The following is a 16,696-nucleotide window of genomic DNA, read 5'->3' as shown; positions in this document are numbered from 1 at the left end:
GCCTTTTCATGCTGGTCTGGAATATATATGATTTATTGGGTCTGGCGTGGTACATATAACATAATTTTAAAAATAAATTTAAAATATAATGAAATCGTCATATTATTAAAGAAATATTACAAACAAACAAAATAATAACTAGTACATAGAAATACTATATAGTAATCTAATTGATTTAGCTTCAACATGAAAGTAGCATTCAATTGTTACTAAACAAGATTTTTTTATTTCGATTTAAACCATAAATAATTTAATTTTGGAAATTTTAACTTTACACAAATACAATTTTATTAGTTTCTTTTTATGGTTACGTGAAAGCGAGATTGCAAATGGGCATTTAGTGCAGTTTCATTTCGCAATTTCTCGCGGCCAAAGTTAAATGATTTTTTTCCGCCAGCCATTGGCACACACATTGCATTCCATGAATTTCCATGAATTTCCCCTTTAACATGGTTTATTTATGCAATTTTCCAATTTCCTGGCCGCAGTAGTAGCAGCAGCATTGGCACAAGGCATATAAAATGCAGCAGCGCAAGGCGAGCCAGGGGAAAGGGCATTTAAATAAAGAGTAAAAATGCAATTTGCAAATTAACAATAACAAAATGTAAACAACAGCAGCAGCGACAGTGACGTTATCGAAAATGGGGAAAATGCAAAAAGGAAAAGACCGCAAGTACTGGGCCGTGAAAAGGCGATATTCCCATAAATATTTATGCGCATAAACTGGCTACTTAAACTGGGGACATTTTAAAGCAAACTCAACAAATGTATCTGCTTGGCTGTATCTGTTCATCTGTAGCTATGAGCGAGAATTTAAATATATATTTATTTATCTAACTAACGGAATATGTATCTTGCGCACGCACTTCGCCACATAGCTACATAATTCGGATATATTTTTAAAAAATCAAAACGACAATTCCGCTGCAGCATTTTGAAATACAACAGAAGTCGACAGAGGCGCCAAAGTCGACGTCAACAGAGCTTTCCGAACATTTTCGGCTGCAGGCAACGGCGGCACTCGATCGTACCGCTTAGTGCCACGTCGTGTTTCAGAGCGCCCAGGCCACGAGCGGCCCCAGTACCGCCGAGGAAAATCTCAAGAAAATTCCAGGGGACCAGATCCCGATCTCTAAGCCGTGAGAGAAGTGCGCGGAGTGCGCGAAATAAATCGAAATTAATCGAAACATATCATAAGTATCCTGAGTAAACCATGCAGGTCTTCGATAACAATATGGTAAGTGGTAGGAAGCTCCTACCATCTCGGCCTACACCATCTTAGCCCAGTTAGCTCAACCCAGTAAGGCCCGGCACACAAATTCCAGTGCCAGTGCCACGCCCATTTTGGCCACAGAATAAGGATATTTCAGCCAGGAAGTCATGCGGTGCTCAAAGCGGCCCGCCAAATTAATTACAAAAATTCACTTAATGGCCACGATCCAAGTGGGTCAACGAACGTGCTACAAGGAGACCAAAAAAATTAAGCATATTTTCACTAGATGAAAACTTAAGTGGTAGCAACAGACTTGTCAAAAGTCTGCCGACTTTAGAATGCAATGTAAATAGACTTAAAAATAATAATGACAAAACAATTTCCCCCCTAAAGAGATTTATGTAACCAGAAAGCAAACTATTATAGACATTCCATAAAAGTGAATTTTTCAAAACAAAATTATGCAAAGTTGTGGCAGAAATATTTTTCTGCATTGCCAGAATTTTCCATTCGATTTGATTCCTTCGAATCATCTAAAAATACATATCCATATCTTTATTAATAAATATAAGGCTTGGAGACAAACCAAAGCAAACGTCTTCTTATATCCACCGATTTCTTGGCAGCTGGGCCTCCCCATTAAGTAGATAAATCGTGGGGGGAATATACACATAAATACTATGCCATTATATCTGAACCGGCATCGATGTGTATATAACACACATATCTGCGTGGTTGTTGGATCGCGGACGGATTTCTGCGAGTGGGTCGCCGTTAGAACTTACAGAATGCGAGGCGGCATTAGTCACAACATAACATATCTTGTGTAAATCGGCCAACAAGGTCGGATGACGAAAGCAGCGGCTAAATCAAGCAGAGAAAGCTGACATCGCTGATGATTTCCTTTTGATATTCCAAGCAGCACGCGGCATTATAAATAGAACTTTAGGGGGCTTTACAATTTACACAAAAAGAAATGGAGGAAAAATAGTAGAAAAAGAGTTCAAGAATCCGAAATGGAAATTGGTTTATTTTCAGGCCGAATAAATCAATTGGCTTCTGTATTTATGCAGATGCCACCATTTGATTATTTCGCACTGTCGTTGATTTATGGCCAATGGCCAAAAGCGCTCCCCTTTTGCCCATTTTTTTTTTCACCCCACTCCCCCTCATTGTGGCTTTCTCCCCCTCCAACCCCCCTCCTCCTGCTAGAGAGGGTATTGTGCACGTCATGTGTAATTGCTATATGTCAATGTCAGTGTGTGTGGGTTAGGGTCTGATAAATGCAAGCAAACCACATCCACAGATACGAAACGTATCCGAGAGTGCTTGCGGACGTTTGGGTTCCTGCGGTTGCAGTCCGGTTCAGCTTTAATGAAATTGCGATGATATATGTTTTGGCAAATATCGAAATATTTATATATATATATATATCAATATATATATGGAATGTTGAGCAGACGGAGGAGTAGTCGGCGCGTTCTGATGATTTCCAATTTCCAGCAAAGAGAAATCTGAAAATGCCAAAAACACGCGGAAGTCTTAAGTCAATAAATTGATTTAATATTGTTCATATGACTGGCAGAGACTTTTGAATCTATTTTATATGGACAGGAAATATTAGGAATTATGTCTGGTAATTAAACAAGGATTTTTAATTAGCTGGAATTTTGTAATAAACAAGTTCAAAGGGGGTCTTGTTAAGGGTACTCAAAATTCTATTTACAATGCATTCTCTTTTGTATTTAAGAAATAAAGTTTAGGGTTAATTTAAATTCTTATAATACCTCAAAACGTATTAAGACTTAGGGAGCTTTAAAAACTTAAAAATATTGAATACTCTCCCAGCTGAAATCTTAAATAAAACTAAGGCCAATTGTTTCAAGAAGTTCATAAATCACCTTATAGTAATAAAATTGCCAACATGTGCATAATTATACTATTTTATTATAAATAAAAAGGCAAATGGCCCATAGCTTATCAAATTCTAATGGGCTCTCCCACAGAGCATTTATCTAAACCAAAGTCTAGCCAAAAAGTGTAGAGAAACACCGCAGATGAATCGTAAATACCTTTCCACTCAAAGGGATTAGTTTAAAGTGGGCCCCCATCTGGTGGTGAATTTTCCAGCTCAAAATAAAAACAATAAGTGTGTGCAATAATTTGCATAGATGTATATATATATATCTATTCGCCTTGTTTATTGATCAAGACGCAAACAAATAGCGTGCCGCAATTGTTTAAATATTTGCCAAACAAACATCTCACGATTGATAAAACAACAGCGCTCGGCCATTCTGTCTGTCTTTGGGGCTATTTATAAATCGTAGCCGCAGAAATGAATAATTAAATCGCGATATATATGCCACATATCTGACTAAATGTATTTCCATCTGTATCTTTTTCGTTTTCTCCACCATCCACTAGCGCCGGGCCTCGCGGAGAGCCTCCCTGCGCCGGGGTTCGATATCGGCTTTGCCGCAAAAGTCAGCGGAGATTCCATGGGACATCTTCGAGCGCCTCTTCCTGCCCTTCCTGCTTTGCCTGGGCGCGGCCATCATCAGCTCGCACCTGCTCCATGCCCTGAGCATGTCCAGCATCTCCACCTTCGCCATCTTCGTCTGGTTTGCTCTGGCCACCGTTGGAGCGGTGCTCTTCTACCACTTTGTCAAGGTAAGTCGCTTTGGGGATTCCCCCCCTTCACACAGCAGCAGGAGCAGCAGACGCCCTAATCCCTAAACCGCACCAAGGATTGCGGAGCGGCATGTAGACATGGTTTAGTTTTAGGTTTCGTTTTCAGAACCACGGGCGGTCTTAGCCTAGGGCTCCGTCTGCGGGTATATGCACTCAGAAAAATATATAGAAAATGAACAAAAGGAGGTTAGCCTCCAACACTCCAGCACTCAACTTAATTTACAAGAAGCATAGCCTACAGGGAATACGACAGAATGCTTCCTAGAAGTATAACTCTGGGTCTATAAAGTGGACAGACACTCTCATACTCTTGATTATTAATAAAATCAAATATTAAAAAATAAAAGAACAGAACAGCAAATGTTTAATCAAGAATTAAGATACTTTTTAATATAATAAAATAACTATTTCATAAACATACTCTATCTTTAGTTGAAATTCTATTATCGATTTAAATAGACTCCATTTTCCGAGTGTGCATTCTTTTTCCGCTTTGGCTCGCCTCGAGTGCCAAGCCAAAACCACAAGTGACGACAGAGGGGCTTGAATGCTAGGCAAAACAAATCAGAGGCACTAAAAATAGTCGGGCCAAAGGATACGGAAGAAGGAGGTTTGGACAAAGGGGCAGGGACTGCGGGCACGTCGTCAACTTATGTTTAACCAGAAAGGAAACCCTTGACTGTGCGGATTTGGCTTCGGATTGGCCTGCGTTTGATATTTCAGAGCTTATACTCCGGTCCTGGCAGCCAGCCGGGAAAATGAAAATGAAAACAAATAAATAAGCAGGCAAGCAGGCCGAGGGAAACCCAAGCCAAACTTGCTGAAAGAAAGGGGTTTGGTAATGAATATAAATTCGCAAAAAGGAAAAACGATGAGTCTTGACTCACTTGAGACTCACCAGGAATTTCTCTTTAACAATGGACATCTACTAGATAGTTTATATTATTATCCTTTGTTATCTGAAAGTCAAAGAATATTGTGAGTTAAGAAGTGGGGCTTTGCCTTTACTTTGTTATTTAATAAATCTTTATTTACCTGGAGAAATCATGTTGTAAATCAAGAAATATTCCTTTACCTCTTACTTACTTCCTGAAAAGATTTAGACTATGAATAAGCTCAGCAAATTTACTTAAAATATTGAGTTTAACTTCATTTATGTATAGCCTAACTTCATCTGCAAACATTTAGCTTTCCAGCCTCCGGATTTTATTACAACTTCATGTGCACTCATCCTGTGCTCAATTAAACTTTCAAGGAGCTCTGGTGGGAATTATGCTGCGGGGCCATGGGATTATTTGTCTTTGTCAGCAGCTTTATTGTCTTACGTTAACTACACAAATTATCACACGACGTATACGTAATGCTGGAAAATCGATGGGGAAAAGCCGTCTCTTGATTTCACACCGTCTATGTTCTAGTGGCGCCAACAAAGTCGGTAGATAATTCAAATTTGCGTGCACTTTAATTAGCCCTCCTTCTTGGCCGTTTCGAATGACATTGGTAATTACACGCGGCTGGTTTCGACTACGGAGTTCCGAGTCCTGTGGCACGTAGCCATTGTCCTGACATTTCCCGGTACGTATCCTGTCCGTGTCCCTGTTCGCAACGGCATCTGCATCCGGATCGAGCAATTGTGGCCTGCCTGTGGCGCACTCAACGCGATGGGCAACCCGACATTAAGGTAATAAGCACGACGGCAGGATAATTAACAGCAACAGCAGCAGATGCAGCCGGGGAAGTTGCATTACCTGGTGGAGTGCTGAGGGGAGAGAGAGGGAGGTGTTGCTTTCTGGCAGGACTCAGCTGGCCCGCTTCGCCAAGGATTAAGCCAAGGACAAGGCTGTGAGTTTCGTGTGAGCAGGGAGGAAAGATAAAATAGGTTACTTTAATGAAAACATGACAGGGAATCAAATGAGTTTGGAAATATTATAATACAATATATAAATTAAATATAAGGGATACTGCTTTACCTTCTTCTGATTTCATTTTTCCAAATAAAACAGTTAATTAGTCTATATAATTACCTAACACAAATATAGAAAATATTCCTCAAAAGTTCCCTACTCCATGACCTTCGATAACTTATTGGCATAACATTTCCCCCCTCATATTTTTATATAATTTCCAAATATAGGAAGACCTTCACAAGTACCTGTTACATATATAACGAAATATGTATGTTGGCCAAGAATCCCTAACCTTTAGTTCAGAGCCCGCTTCCCTGACTGCCGTCGACTTATTGGCATAACATCGTCTTCGTCTTCCATCGTCCTTGTAAAGAAGCTACTCCCAATCAGAACTGGGTCTATTTTTAGGCACGGCAACAGGACTTGAGTTGAGGGCGTCAACGCCGATGGCTACACACCCCTCTCTCGGGCCCCAAAAAAAAGGACATGAAATGTCCTTGCCTTTGATTAGCTTTTCGGCCCCGGCCGGGCCTCAACTATTAACCCGATTTCTGTTGTCTGCCGCCTCGCATTTACATGTGCGGAGTAGATAAAGTTATTTGCAACATGCGTGGCCAAACATCTATATACATCTGTATATATAGATATGCGGACATATCCTGGCCGCTCTATGTCACTAGCCCTGCTTATCCTTGCACATCACGTTGTGCATTTCATTTTTATGGCACGACTGTCGAATTAAATTACACGCACGCACACATTCCAGGACGAGGCCGAGGATGGAGGATGAAGAGGATGGTTTGGGATGGCAACTGTTGACGCGACGCGGCAGCACAAATTGGGTGCAATGAAATGTAAATGCGCAGCTAATGAAATGCTCAACGCTGACGCCCACGCAACAGCCACGCCCACTCGCATTCGCCTCGCCTCTGGCTCTGCACAAATCCGTTATTATTTTCACCTAAATTGCAACTGTTAAGGCCAGCTGCAGTTGGTCAGTGCTGTCGTAATTTCTCTTCTTTTGTGGGGAGAGAGATAAGTAATTTTGGAGGTCCTTAAAAGGCAGCATATCCTTGGATTTATATAGCTTTAAAATAAATTAAAAAACCAAGCCCTTTAAACCTTAATAATTACCAAAACAGGCATTCAAAATTTTAATTTCCCAGAACCATAAAGTATCTCATCCCTTTCTTTAGTATCTTTTGCCATATTTCTCGATTTTAATTGATCTTTTTCGTTCTTACAATGCTTTGAGGGCTGTCGGCTGCACTGGTTGTAAATATTTCGACTCGATTTCGACATTGGGTCCATTTCGCAACGCAAATTACACTCGGCGTAATATGCATAATTAAGTCCACAAACCGTTCTTCGCCCCGCCCCCCTCCTGGCTCCCGGCCATCATCACCACCCCTTCCCACCCTCGGTCGTCGCGGGGGAATATGCCTCGGGACCTCGGGCGACGAGCAACAGTTTCCCGGAACAAGACACACACACGGGAAACACACACAGAACCAGAAAGAAGATGGGTGCGGGGCTTGTCAGCTGCCAGAAACAGTGTAAATAATTGAATTAATAGCTTCGTGTGAGCCACGCTAATGAGCAGTTGCTCAACATCAGCAACGCCCACTGCAACACGCCCATCCCCCAGACCCACTCCATTGCCCGAAATCCATCCGTTTTCCACCTTCAGATGTAATTGAAAGTGCGGGGGATCTTGAACTTTTCAGTGCTGAAAGTTACGGACTACCTGGGCCATCTGAGCCACGTGAAATCGCAGTTGATCCACCTTGGGTTTCGGTTACGCAGAAGTCATGATCTGGGGCACTCGGGTGGAAGATGCAAGAGCAAGTTTTTCAAGCATTCCACTGCAGTGCACTGAGCGGAAGAGGTTAATGCTTAAAAGAGTGTAATGTTGCCTAAGGAATTGTGGGAGTAGGGGATAAGGATGCCACTTAATGGGTTCAAGGGTTTTCTGTACAACAAAAAGGGAGCAGTTCTTGAAGGTTTTTTCTTACTACTTTTAAATTAGAATTATTTCAACATTTTATTTATAATTTCAGAGAGATTTAAATACTATTACTCTTGGACTTTGAAGCTTATAAGTCTATCCCTCATATTACCTCCGATTTAGCCTTAGTTCTCAGCTTTCTTTCAGTGTCTGAATGCAGCATCTGGCATTTACTAGCCAGTAGTTTTTGTGTGCATCTGAAACATTGTCCTGGTGCCTTGCACTGTTTATTACCCAGTAAACCATCTACTTAGCTCCCAGGGATCCCTCTTTTTTTGCTTCTCCCCCGTTTTGCTGCAAAGCGACAGCTTCCTTAGGTTTTCAGAGTTGGTTTTGGTTGCTCACTGACTTCCCGACTGACTGCTGCACACTTTGTCGCAGTTACAGCTCCATAAAACTTGGGCCCTAGACAAATTTTACGCTGATTTGTGTGTTGTGCACACACACAGCATGAAAAAAGATGAGAAAAAATGGCAGAAGAACTGTTTGTCAACGGGAGCGACTGCATTCGCAATTAGGAGATGCTGATGGCAATGGCAGGAGCAGGAACAGGAGCAGCAACAGGAGCAGGAGCGGGAGCGGGAGCTCAAAGCCCAGGACAACTGAAGGCTATATAAAGGCCAGGACTCTCTCGCAGGCCATAAAAACTCATTATGTGCGAAGTTTCGTTCGCTTGTTTTTACCCATTCGCCGCTTCGCTCCGCTTCCCTTTTGTATCTGCTAGATACAGATACATGTAGTGCTCGGTTTTGCTGTTTCGGTTTTATGGTGTCGCGCGTGGCCTGTTGATTCACACACGCACACTCGCACACACCCATAAATACACTGAGGACATTCAGCAATGGCAATGGCGTGCCCGGCCTGACAATGGCTTGGTATTGAAGGACACGGGGACTGGGGACATGGGGACTGGGGACTGGGGACTGGTGACTCGGGGGCCAGGAGGACTCTGCGTTTCTTAGAATTCCTAGAATTGCACGCCATTAAATCGCCTTGACAATTCCCCTCCCTGTTTGCCCTGTCCCCGCTGCCATTTTATTCTTCTTTTGCTGCGCTGCGCATTTTAGTTAAATTAAAAACCAATTGCAGACGACCCAGCCGTGCATCCATCGCTGGCACATCAAAGGTCAGAGGTCGCAAAATGCTGGAAAAATGTTCTGCACCAAGAGCGACAGCCGCCGCATGATTGGCAGCCCGTTCGCTTTGACATTCCCAATGACTTGACTTTGTGTTTTCCATTTCCTGGAATAGGACAATGGCAGCTGATTGTCATTATTTTTTGATAGCTTCCAGTCGGTGTAAGTTTACTAAAGGATTTAACTGCATTTTTAAATAGAATGAAGAAAGTTTTTCAGATACTAAACAGTATCTTCCCTCCCTGTTACTATTTCTATATATATATTGTTATCATCCCTCTCCCCTGTTACGCAATATTTTAATTAAGAACCATTGCCAGGGGCATCATTTTTCGACCGGAAACAATGGCAATTTAAATACGGAAGGAGAAGCAAACCAAACAGCACAGAGATTCCATAGAGCTGGGGGAGCTTAATCCTTCGCTTAAACACCCGCACAGGAGGAGGATGTTGGCTAACAGGCTGAGCTGCCATAATGGCTGGCTTGGCACAAAGTCAAAGCTTTGCGTGTTGTCTGCCACACACTTGAATCCCTCTGTTACCAATACTTTCGCTCTCCAGGACACACACACACGCGCGGAGATACGATTCAGAGAAACAAGCTGCAAATTGGCCTAGGTCTCTTCCGCTGGTACAACGTGTGGTATGCGCAATGCGAAAAGCCTTTAATGCTCACACTGTCGTCTGTGGATGGCGTGAAGTTGGCAAAAGGACCTGCCTGCCACACGCCACCAGGACGCTCCGTGCGTGCTCTGTATGTGTGTGTGTGTGTCTTGTGTGTGTGTAGGGGAAAGCAAAACACAGAAATGGTTTTTAACTTTCCGGTTAATTAATTTATTACAGCTTAATACGTTCAATGACTTTTGGCGACCGCCGCTCGTTCGTTTGTCTTGGCTGTCCAGTGGCCATCGCCCCACCGCCCCTCCCTCTTCAAATTTTTTAGTTAATTTATATACATATATATATATATATATTTTTTTTGGTGAACCTAACATCCCTCCCCCTTGGTCTGTATTTTATTTGGTGTCTATTTTTAGCCACTGATTTAATATGCGTGCATGCGTGTGCGTGCCTCTCTTTGTTTCCCATTTCTTGGCCTGTATCTCTCTCTTTCACTGTGGTACTCGCTCTCTGTTGGCCACATTTCGTCGCCTTTCGTTGCTCACAAAGGAGCGTGGGTGTATCCTGCGGCATGGTGACACAGCGAGGACAATTTGTATGCGGTTTGTTTGCCATTTTTCACTTAAACTCTCCGGGTACCCGCGCTCCAAAGATTGCACCATTTCGCTTATGTAGATTTATTTCGGGGCCTCTTGAGCGGTCAAGCGTGTCCCGTTTTCTTGAGAGGTTTATGTGTCTGCAAGGATAACACCGCCACAGAAAAGGGAAACAAAAAAAATGACCAGATAAAGAGAGAGAGAGAGAGGGAGACAATGAGATAAAAATAAGATAATAAAAGCAAAGTTCGGACCGATAAGCGAGACGTTAGTCCGGCTTCATCGAACGGGGTTCAATGGTATCCCAGGCATGGAATTAAATCTGTTTACTCTCGATACTCATTTTATTTATTACGAATACTTATTCTCTTACCGGAAGTACAATAATAAAACTGCTTTATTATTTTACTTCCGGGTTGAACTTGGTTTATGGTCTGGCAGGAGGCGAGGTCAATCAATTTCTTGAGTTTTCCTGAATCTTAAGGAAAACTCTTTGAATCGATATTTACACCCTTGCAAAGGTATTTGAATTTTAGTCAGAAGCTTAAAACTAAGTGAAGGAATCATTTCCGACCCCATAAATCATATAACATATATTCATGATCAGCATCAATCGAACTAAGAATGTCCACTTGTAAATAAAAATTTTGAATTTAAAGTTTAGCCGCAACACCTACAGCTCATCACACCGGTCAGAACAATAAGCCTGAACTCTGTTGTTAATTATAGATTGAAGAAATTGAATCTTGAAATCGATAACTTAAACCGACATTCACAATTTTTTCTTAACTTATATTCAAGATATTTCTGTAGCATTGATAAATAACTCTTATTTTGCCCCAATGAAACCCATTTATGTCATTAAATAATGCTCTTGCTGTGAGCATATTTATGGGATATCGATACAGCTCAACTAGATTCGCTTCCGCAAAAATATTTTCACACAATTCACGTCCCCACACACACACACACATACGGACAACGAGTATTTCCGCATTATCCTCGAAATAGGAATGGAACGTGTTTACTGCGTTGGTCCTTCCCCTGGACAGTCATAAATTTATTCACGCAAATGAAGGCGCGCATGTTGGCAGGTTCATGAGCCAGCCGGACTCCTCCTTATTGTTGTTTACATTTTACACTCATAACTTCCAGCTCGCCCACGCACACACACAGCGAGTCCTGGCAGGGCGAAAGGATGTCCTTACCACCATTGTACATAATGTGACGTGGCTGGGAATTCTCCGAGCTGCTAACTTGCTGCAGTTTACACATTAACTTAAATTTTGCGCCGTAGCATAATGCATTATATAAATATTGCGCATACGCCCCGGTGTACGTAAGCCAGAGTTAATGAGCTGCAACCGGAATCGCGTGCACCGCTGCCATTTATCAACTTTGTGGCTAAAAGTGCGCGTAAATGCTACATTTTTGGGGCTCTCCGGCAACCACAGATAGCACCTGCTGCTGGTGCTGCTTCTCCTGGCCAGCGAATAAATCTTCTCCACTTCCAGTTTGGCCAGCAATTAAAATGCAATAAAGGATGCATTTAAATGGCCAAAGTAGCCCAGGATGGGTAGCTGTAGCCATAGCTGCCTCCTTATTGACTTACTCGCTTCCAATGCTCGCCATGCATTTCCGGCCCCGAGTGCTCAGTTAAATGGAATGTCTGACATGCACGACCCCTCCTCCTGGTGCTCTTCCTCCCTCCGTGTGCTATTTCGGGGTGCATGCAACTTGGTTTCTATTTCGGGAACGCTTTATAAAAACCGCAAGCCATCGTCCTGTTGTGTGTGTGTGTTCACAGAGCCGACATGACCGCCCAGAGGTGCGATGTCAGGTGGCAAATGGCAGTGGGGGAGGGGAGAGGATACAGTGGCAGGCGGCAGGTGGCAAGTGGCAGGTGGCAGTTGGCAGGTGGCAAAATGCAGGCGGTTGTGTCGACGGTCGTCCTGCTGTTTTATGCCTTGCACGTAGCCCACAACTGCACTGCACTGTCGAAAGTATTGCTTTTGTAGTTTTTTTCCCCCCCCCGGGATAAAGGGAAGCGATAAAGGGGACTCGTGGCCCGGGAAAAACTGCGGTAACAGGGTTAAATGTGATTTTAGCCATCAGAACAAACAGATTTTTGAAGCTGTTTTGTCATATTTAAGGGATAAATAAAAGAATTTGTGGATGATATCCCTAAAATATTTAAGTTTGTTCCAGTTAAGTTTATAACTTCCAGTTCATTATGCATTAAATTGCACATCAAATTAAGATTCTATCTAAATTATTAATAAAACTAAGTATTTCTATGATGAAATGTAAGTTTTTCTTTTCCATAAACCATTTTAAATCAAATTTTGCTCAGCAATTCCTTGAATTTTTATCCAGAATTGTCCTTGTCAAAGTTATAATTAATTTGATGGCTTAGAAGTTGAGAAATCATCGCGTCACAGGGGGAAGGGGGGTTTGCTGGAAAATAGCATCTTCTCAGCTTTTTCCAATAATTGCCAGCGTTGGTTGAAAACCAATGCCTGGTCCAGTCAACCAGCCAAAGGATTCCAGTGAAGAAGCTGCCCAGCAAGTTCCTTCTGGTTTCCCCCAATGCACTTTAATTGACTCTAAACATTTAGTTGCTTGGTTTTTCTGCTCGCCATCCATTTTCCTTTTATAGCAGCTTTTTGCTGCATTTTAATTGCTCAATTCCGTTAAGTCAGTTGCTGTTTTTAGTTACCACCAGCAAAGTTTAAAGTAATTTATGCTGAACCGCAATAAACTGGCTTGCTGGACGCCGAATGCTGCAAAAGTTGAACCAAAGTTTTAGTCAAAAGAACGTACTATATCTAGAGTAGATTCGCGTAAAAACTACAGGAACATAACTTGTCGAGCGAACTTAGAAAGACAGCGGTCGATGCTCAGGAATGAGTTGGAGGAGCAACTTCTCCTCCTGGAGCTGAAGAAGTGGACTTTCGCCCACGAGTGTTTGTGTTTTTATTAACGCCAAACAACGGCCAACAGATTTCGATAAGCCAAACACTTATGGCCACAATAAAATGTCGGCCAGTCTTAATGGGTGTCAACAGCACGGCCAATAATAATACACCCGTCTTGGCCCGCTTTCTTTCTTTCTTGCCATTCTATTTTCTTTTTTTCAACAATTTTTACGAGCACTTTATAACGGTTTAATAGCCCGAACAATGAGTAGCCACCTCCCATTCCCTTTACCGGCTGCCTATTCCCTTCGAGTCCTTCGATTGACGCACACTAGAGACGTCCACTTGAGGCGAACGGCGAACTATATTGGTTAATGGCATGATGAATTATGACACTATCCCTGCCCACAGAATCCTAGAATCAGGACTCTGCCCATCCCACTGCGAGTCCTGACGGGAGCGCGTGTCTAAAGCGGAAGTAGTAGTGAGCACACGTCTTCCTGCTCGCCCACTTCAACTCTCCATCGTCATCATAGTCCCCGTCTTCGTCGTCTTGGACGTCTTCTCCCAGACAAATATCTGTGACAGCCAGCCCCCAACACACCATTCCCATTCCAGTCCGAGGACGAAGATGGAGAAGGAGACTCCATATTCCCCACTCCCTGGACCATCTCAGCTGCGGACTTTCGCTTTGAAATCGAAAGCAGGCCAGGCTCGGGGGGAAAAACTTTAATCGCCGCTGACAAAGTTGCCAACTGGCGGCTGCCCTCTAAGCCCAGTTTTGTGACTCGACTTTTAAGTGGCCGCCGGTCTTAAAGCCCACAAACGTCACTTAATTTCGGGTGTGGGTCAAAGGTCAAACATCTGACAAGGCGCCTTTGAATATATATATTCAAAGAACTTGATACTCTGTCGCCCACATACTCCTGTCTAATTGGCATTACAATTATTGAACGTTAATTGGCAAAAGAGTTGAACAGCCGCAGCAATGACTCGTTTACCTTTCCTAATTACACGGCCAGAAATAAAACGATAGAAAAAACTATATTTATCGTGATTTAAGTTTGTCTATCAGGTTGGCTATGAAAATAAACATAATTCCTGGAATTATAGTAAAGGAAAACGTAGATATTTCAGGTTTGTATTGATTACCAACTGGGAATTTCACTGTTGTCCTTAGCTTAGAAGGTTGCTTTTGCTTTGAAAATGAGTTGTGGGGAAAGTCTGTATAAATAAATATTAGTAAGGTACATATATAGGGATATAGGAATTTTCGAAATAATAAATAAATTGTTAGTAAATTAATTAATTATAATATTATTTATTTACTTTCTCTCCATGCAGGTTTCCGCTCCTGGCAAGGGTGTCCTTATCACCGGCTGCGAGGCTCCTTTGGCCTGGTATTTGGCCAAGAAACTGGATGATCTCGGCTTCACCGTCTATGCTGGCTTCAACACGCCCATCGAGGACTCTGACGAGGCCAAGATTCTCAAGGAGGAGACCTCGGGCCGCATGAAGCTGCTGCACGTGGACGTCACCTCGGAGAAGACCGTAAGTCCCAAAAGCTTTCTCCTTAAAGCTTTTAGTGTATGTCTCCACCTATATTCTTTTTATCCTTTATCCGTTATTCCTTAGCTTTTGGAAGCTGCTCGCTATGTGTCCCAACATCTGCCCCATGGCGCCGAAGGACTCTGGTCGGTGGTGCACTGCGCCCACTGGATAGCTTTGGGCGAACTGGAGTGGATTCCATTCGGTGTGCTGCGCAAGAGTCTGGACCTAAACCTGCTCGGTGAGTGGCGCCATCAAATCGCCAGGGTTGCAGTGTTTGAAGTTTCCTCTTGGTCCTTTCCAGGTGTTGCCCGTTTAACCCAGATCTTCCTGCCACTGGTCCGTCGTGCCCATGGACGTGTGGTGTTCCTCACCTCCGGCTTGAATCGTGTCCCATCGCCTGTGAGGGGTATCCAGAATGCCACCCAGGCGGCCGTTGACTGCTTCGCCGCCTGTCTGCGCCAGGAGATGCGCACCCGGGGTGTGGATGTGTCCGTGGTGGCTGCCGGCGAGTTTGCCCCCGGCAATGGCTGGCTAAACGAGACGGAGCTGCGCGACCAGGTGAGAAGAGAAGCTAATGGCGGCAATGGAACTTATGGTGGCCAACAAATGGGTGTGCAGAGAGAGAAAATATATATCCTTTGGATCTCTCAGAAGTTGTAGTTCAAGCTACTGGGAAAAATATTTCAGAGACATCTAAAATCCTTACGAGATTATAACCACAAGTTCTTTGGTAGTTCTCCTGTTGCAGGACATTGTTTACCTTACTGCTTCTCTAATATATCTTTAAATGTAAAAGGTATATCCATAAGGGTCCCTTTTTTCTCTCCCTGTGGATAAGCCCAGTTATGCTTTTAGTTTTTTACGATAACTATCCTCGAGCAGCAGTGGGCGAGGGAAATAACTAAAACAGAACTCATTAACTCGAACCACTTTATTCCCTTTCTTCCCTTGTCCAGGCCAAGCAAATGTGGAACGCGCTTTCCTCGGAGCAGAAGAAGACCTACGGCGAGGATTACTATGAGGCTGCCATGACATCGGTGGAGAAGTACTCCCGCCAGGTAAGAGAGTGTTTCTTCTCCGTGTGTCCAGCGGCTAACGAGCGTTTAATCCCCACTCAATTCCTGCCAGGCATCCGACATCCAGCCCACGCTGCGCGTCCTCATCGATGCCGTGACCAGGACCTTCCCCATGGCCCGCTACACGCCTGTGACCACCACCGAGAAGCTGCAGATCTTCCTGGCCGAGCACCTGCCTCCGTCCCTCTACGAGCAGCTGTACGGCGAGCAGAAGAAGTTTGTCTACTGACCAGCCTCATGCCGACATCCGGACTCCTTATCCTGATATTGTTATTCGGAAATTGTTATTCATTTATGATTTTCCTCCCCGAAATTCGCCAGGCTCCAGGCTGTACGAAGGAGCGCCAGGAACTGCGCCAGTCGATGAGCATTTACGTCCTTCTCTCGATTATTTTCATAACTTTTTGCATATTATTATTATTATTTTCTTTAGTTGCTAGAACGAATTGTATGACGATGAATAAAATGAAATGGAAACAGTAGAAAACTGTATTTATTTAAAGAGTTCTTCTTTATTCACATCCTTGCGAGTTGCTGAAATCTTTGAATCCTGATAATTGCTCTTGATTGACATTTGCCGAGTGCCGGGATTTGGCCCTGTTAGTGCTTTTTATGGACAGACAAGCAGCTGCATAAGGAAGGAGGCTTCCTCCTCCTCATCCGTATTCTTACACATGCACGTAGCTCCACTCAGTGGAAAAGCAAAGCTTAAGTGCAGTGTCACGAGGAGCAGGAGCAGGAGCTGAAACAGGAAAAGGTGAACCCCACAGGACGGAGAACTCATAAAAATAAATTCAATAAATTTTTAATGCGTTTGATTCGAAACAACAATGACATTTCCGCTGCGCGCGACATTCATGGAGCAGGGCTAAGCCAAGGAGGTGTTTGAAATTCCCAGACCCAAGCCCACCTCCTCCTGATGAGCTGTTTGGAGACACGAACGGGAAGTGCATAACTGGAGCATAAATCTGCCAGG

The 16,696-nt window shown here is 43.3% G+C and overlaps 1 protein-coding gene across 1 annotated transcript; it reads left to right on the top strand.

The window, feature by feature from the left end:
• Positions 1–956: 956 nt before the first annotated feature.
• On the top strand, positions 957–16,207 carry LOC110176332 (D-beta-hydroxybutyrate dehydrogenase, mitochondrial). Its single transcript, XM_020942654.2, has 7 exons — positions 957–1,237; positions 3,641–3,886; positions 14,438–14,644; positions 14,729–14,882; positions 14,946–15,202; positions 15,601–15,702; positions 15,773–16,207. Exons 1-7 carry the CDS (start codon positions 1,214–1,216, stop codon positions 15,947–15,949), a joined length of 1,167 nt encoding a protein of 388 aa, XP_020798313.1. The 5' UTR covers positions 957–1,213; the 3' UTR covers positions 15,950–16,207.
• Positions 16,208–16,696: the final 489 nt, after the last annotated feature.

The sequence above is a fragment of the Drosophila serrata genome, unplaced genomic scaffold (assembly GCF_035046125.1).
Source record: "Drosophila serrata isolate PLE 108 unplaced genomic scaffold, ASM3504612v1 contig_165, whole genome shotgun sequence".
In the NCBI taxonomy this organism is placed as follows: domain Eukaryota; kingdom Metazoa; phylum Arthropoda; class Insecta; order Diptera; family Drosophilidae; genus Drosophila; species Drosophila serrata.
This window is presented reverse-complemented; position numbering and strand designations above follow the sequence as displayed.

Excerpts from the sequence above, each read along its gene's own strand:
- LOC110176332 (XM_020942654.2), top strand. The coding sequence starts at position 1,214 with ATGCAGGTCTTCGATAACAATATG. Across the intron at positions 14,883-14,945 it reads TCTGGACCTAAACCTGCTCG|GTGTTGCCCGTTTAACCCAG; the intron begins GTGAGTGGCGCC and ends GGTCCTTTCCAG. Across the intron at positions 15,203-15,600 it reads AGACGGAGCTGCGCGACCAG|GCCAAGCAAATGTGGAACGC; the intron begins GTGAGAAGAGAA and ends TCCCTTGTCCAG.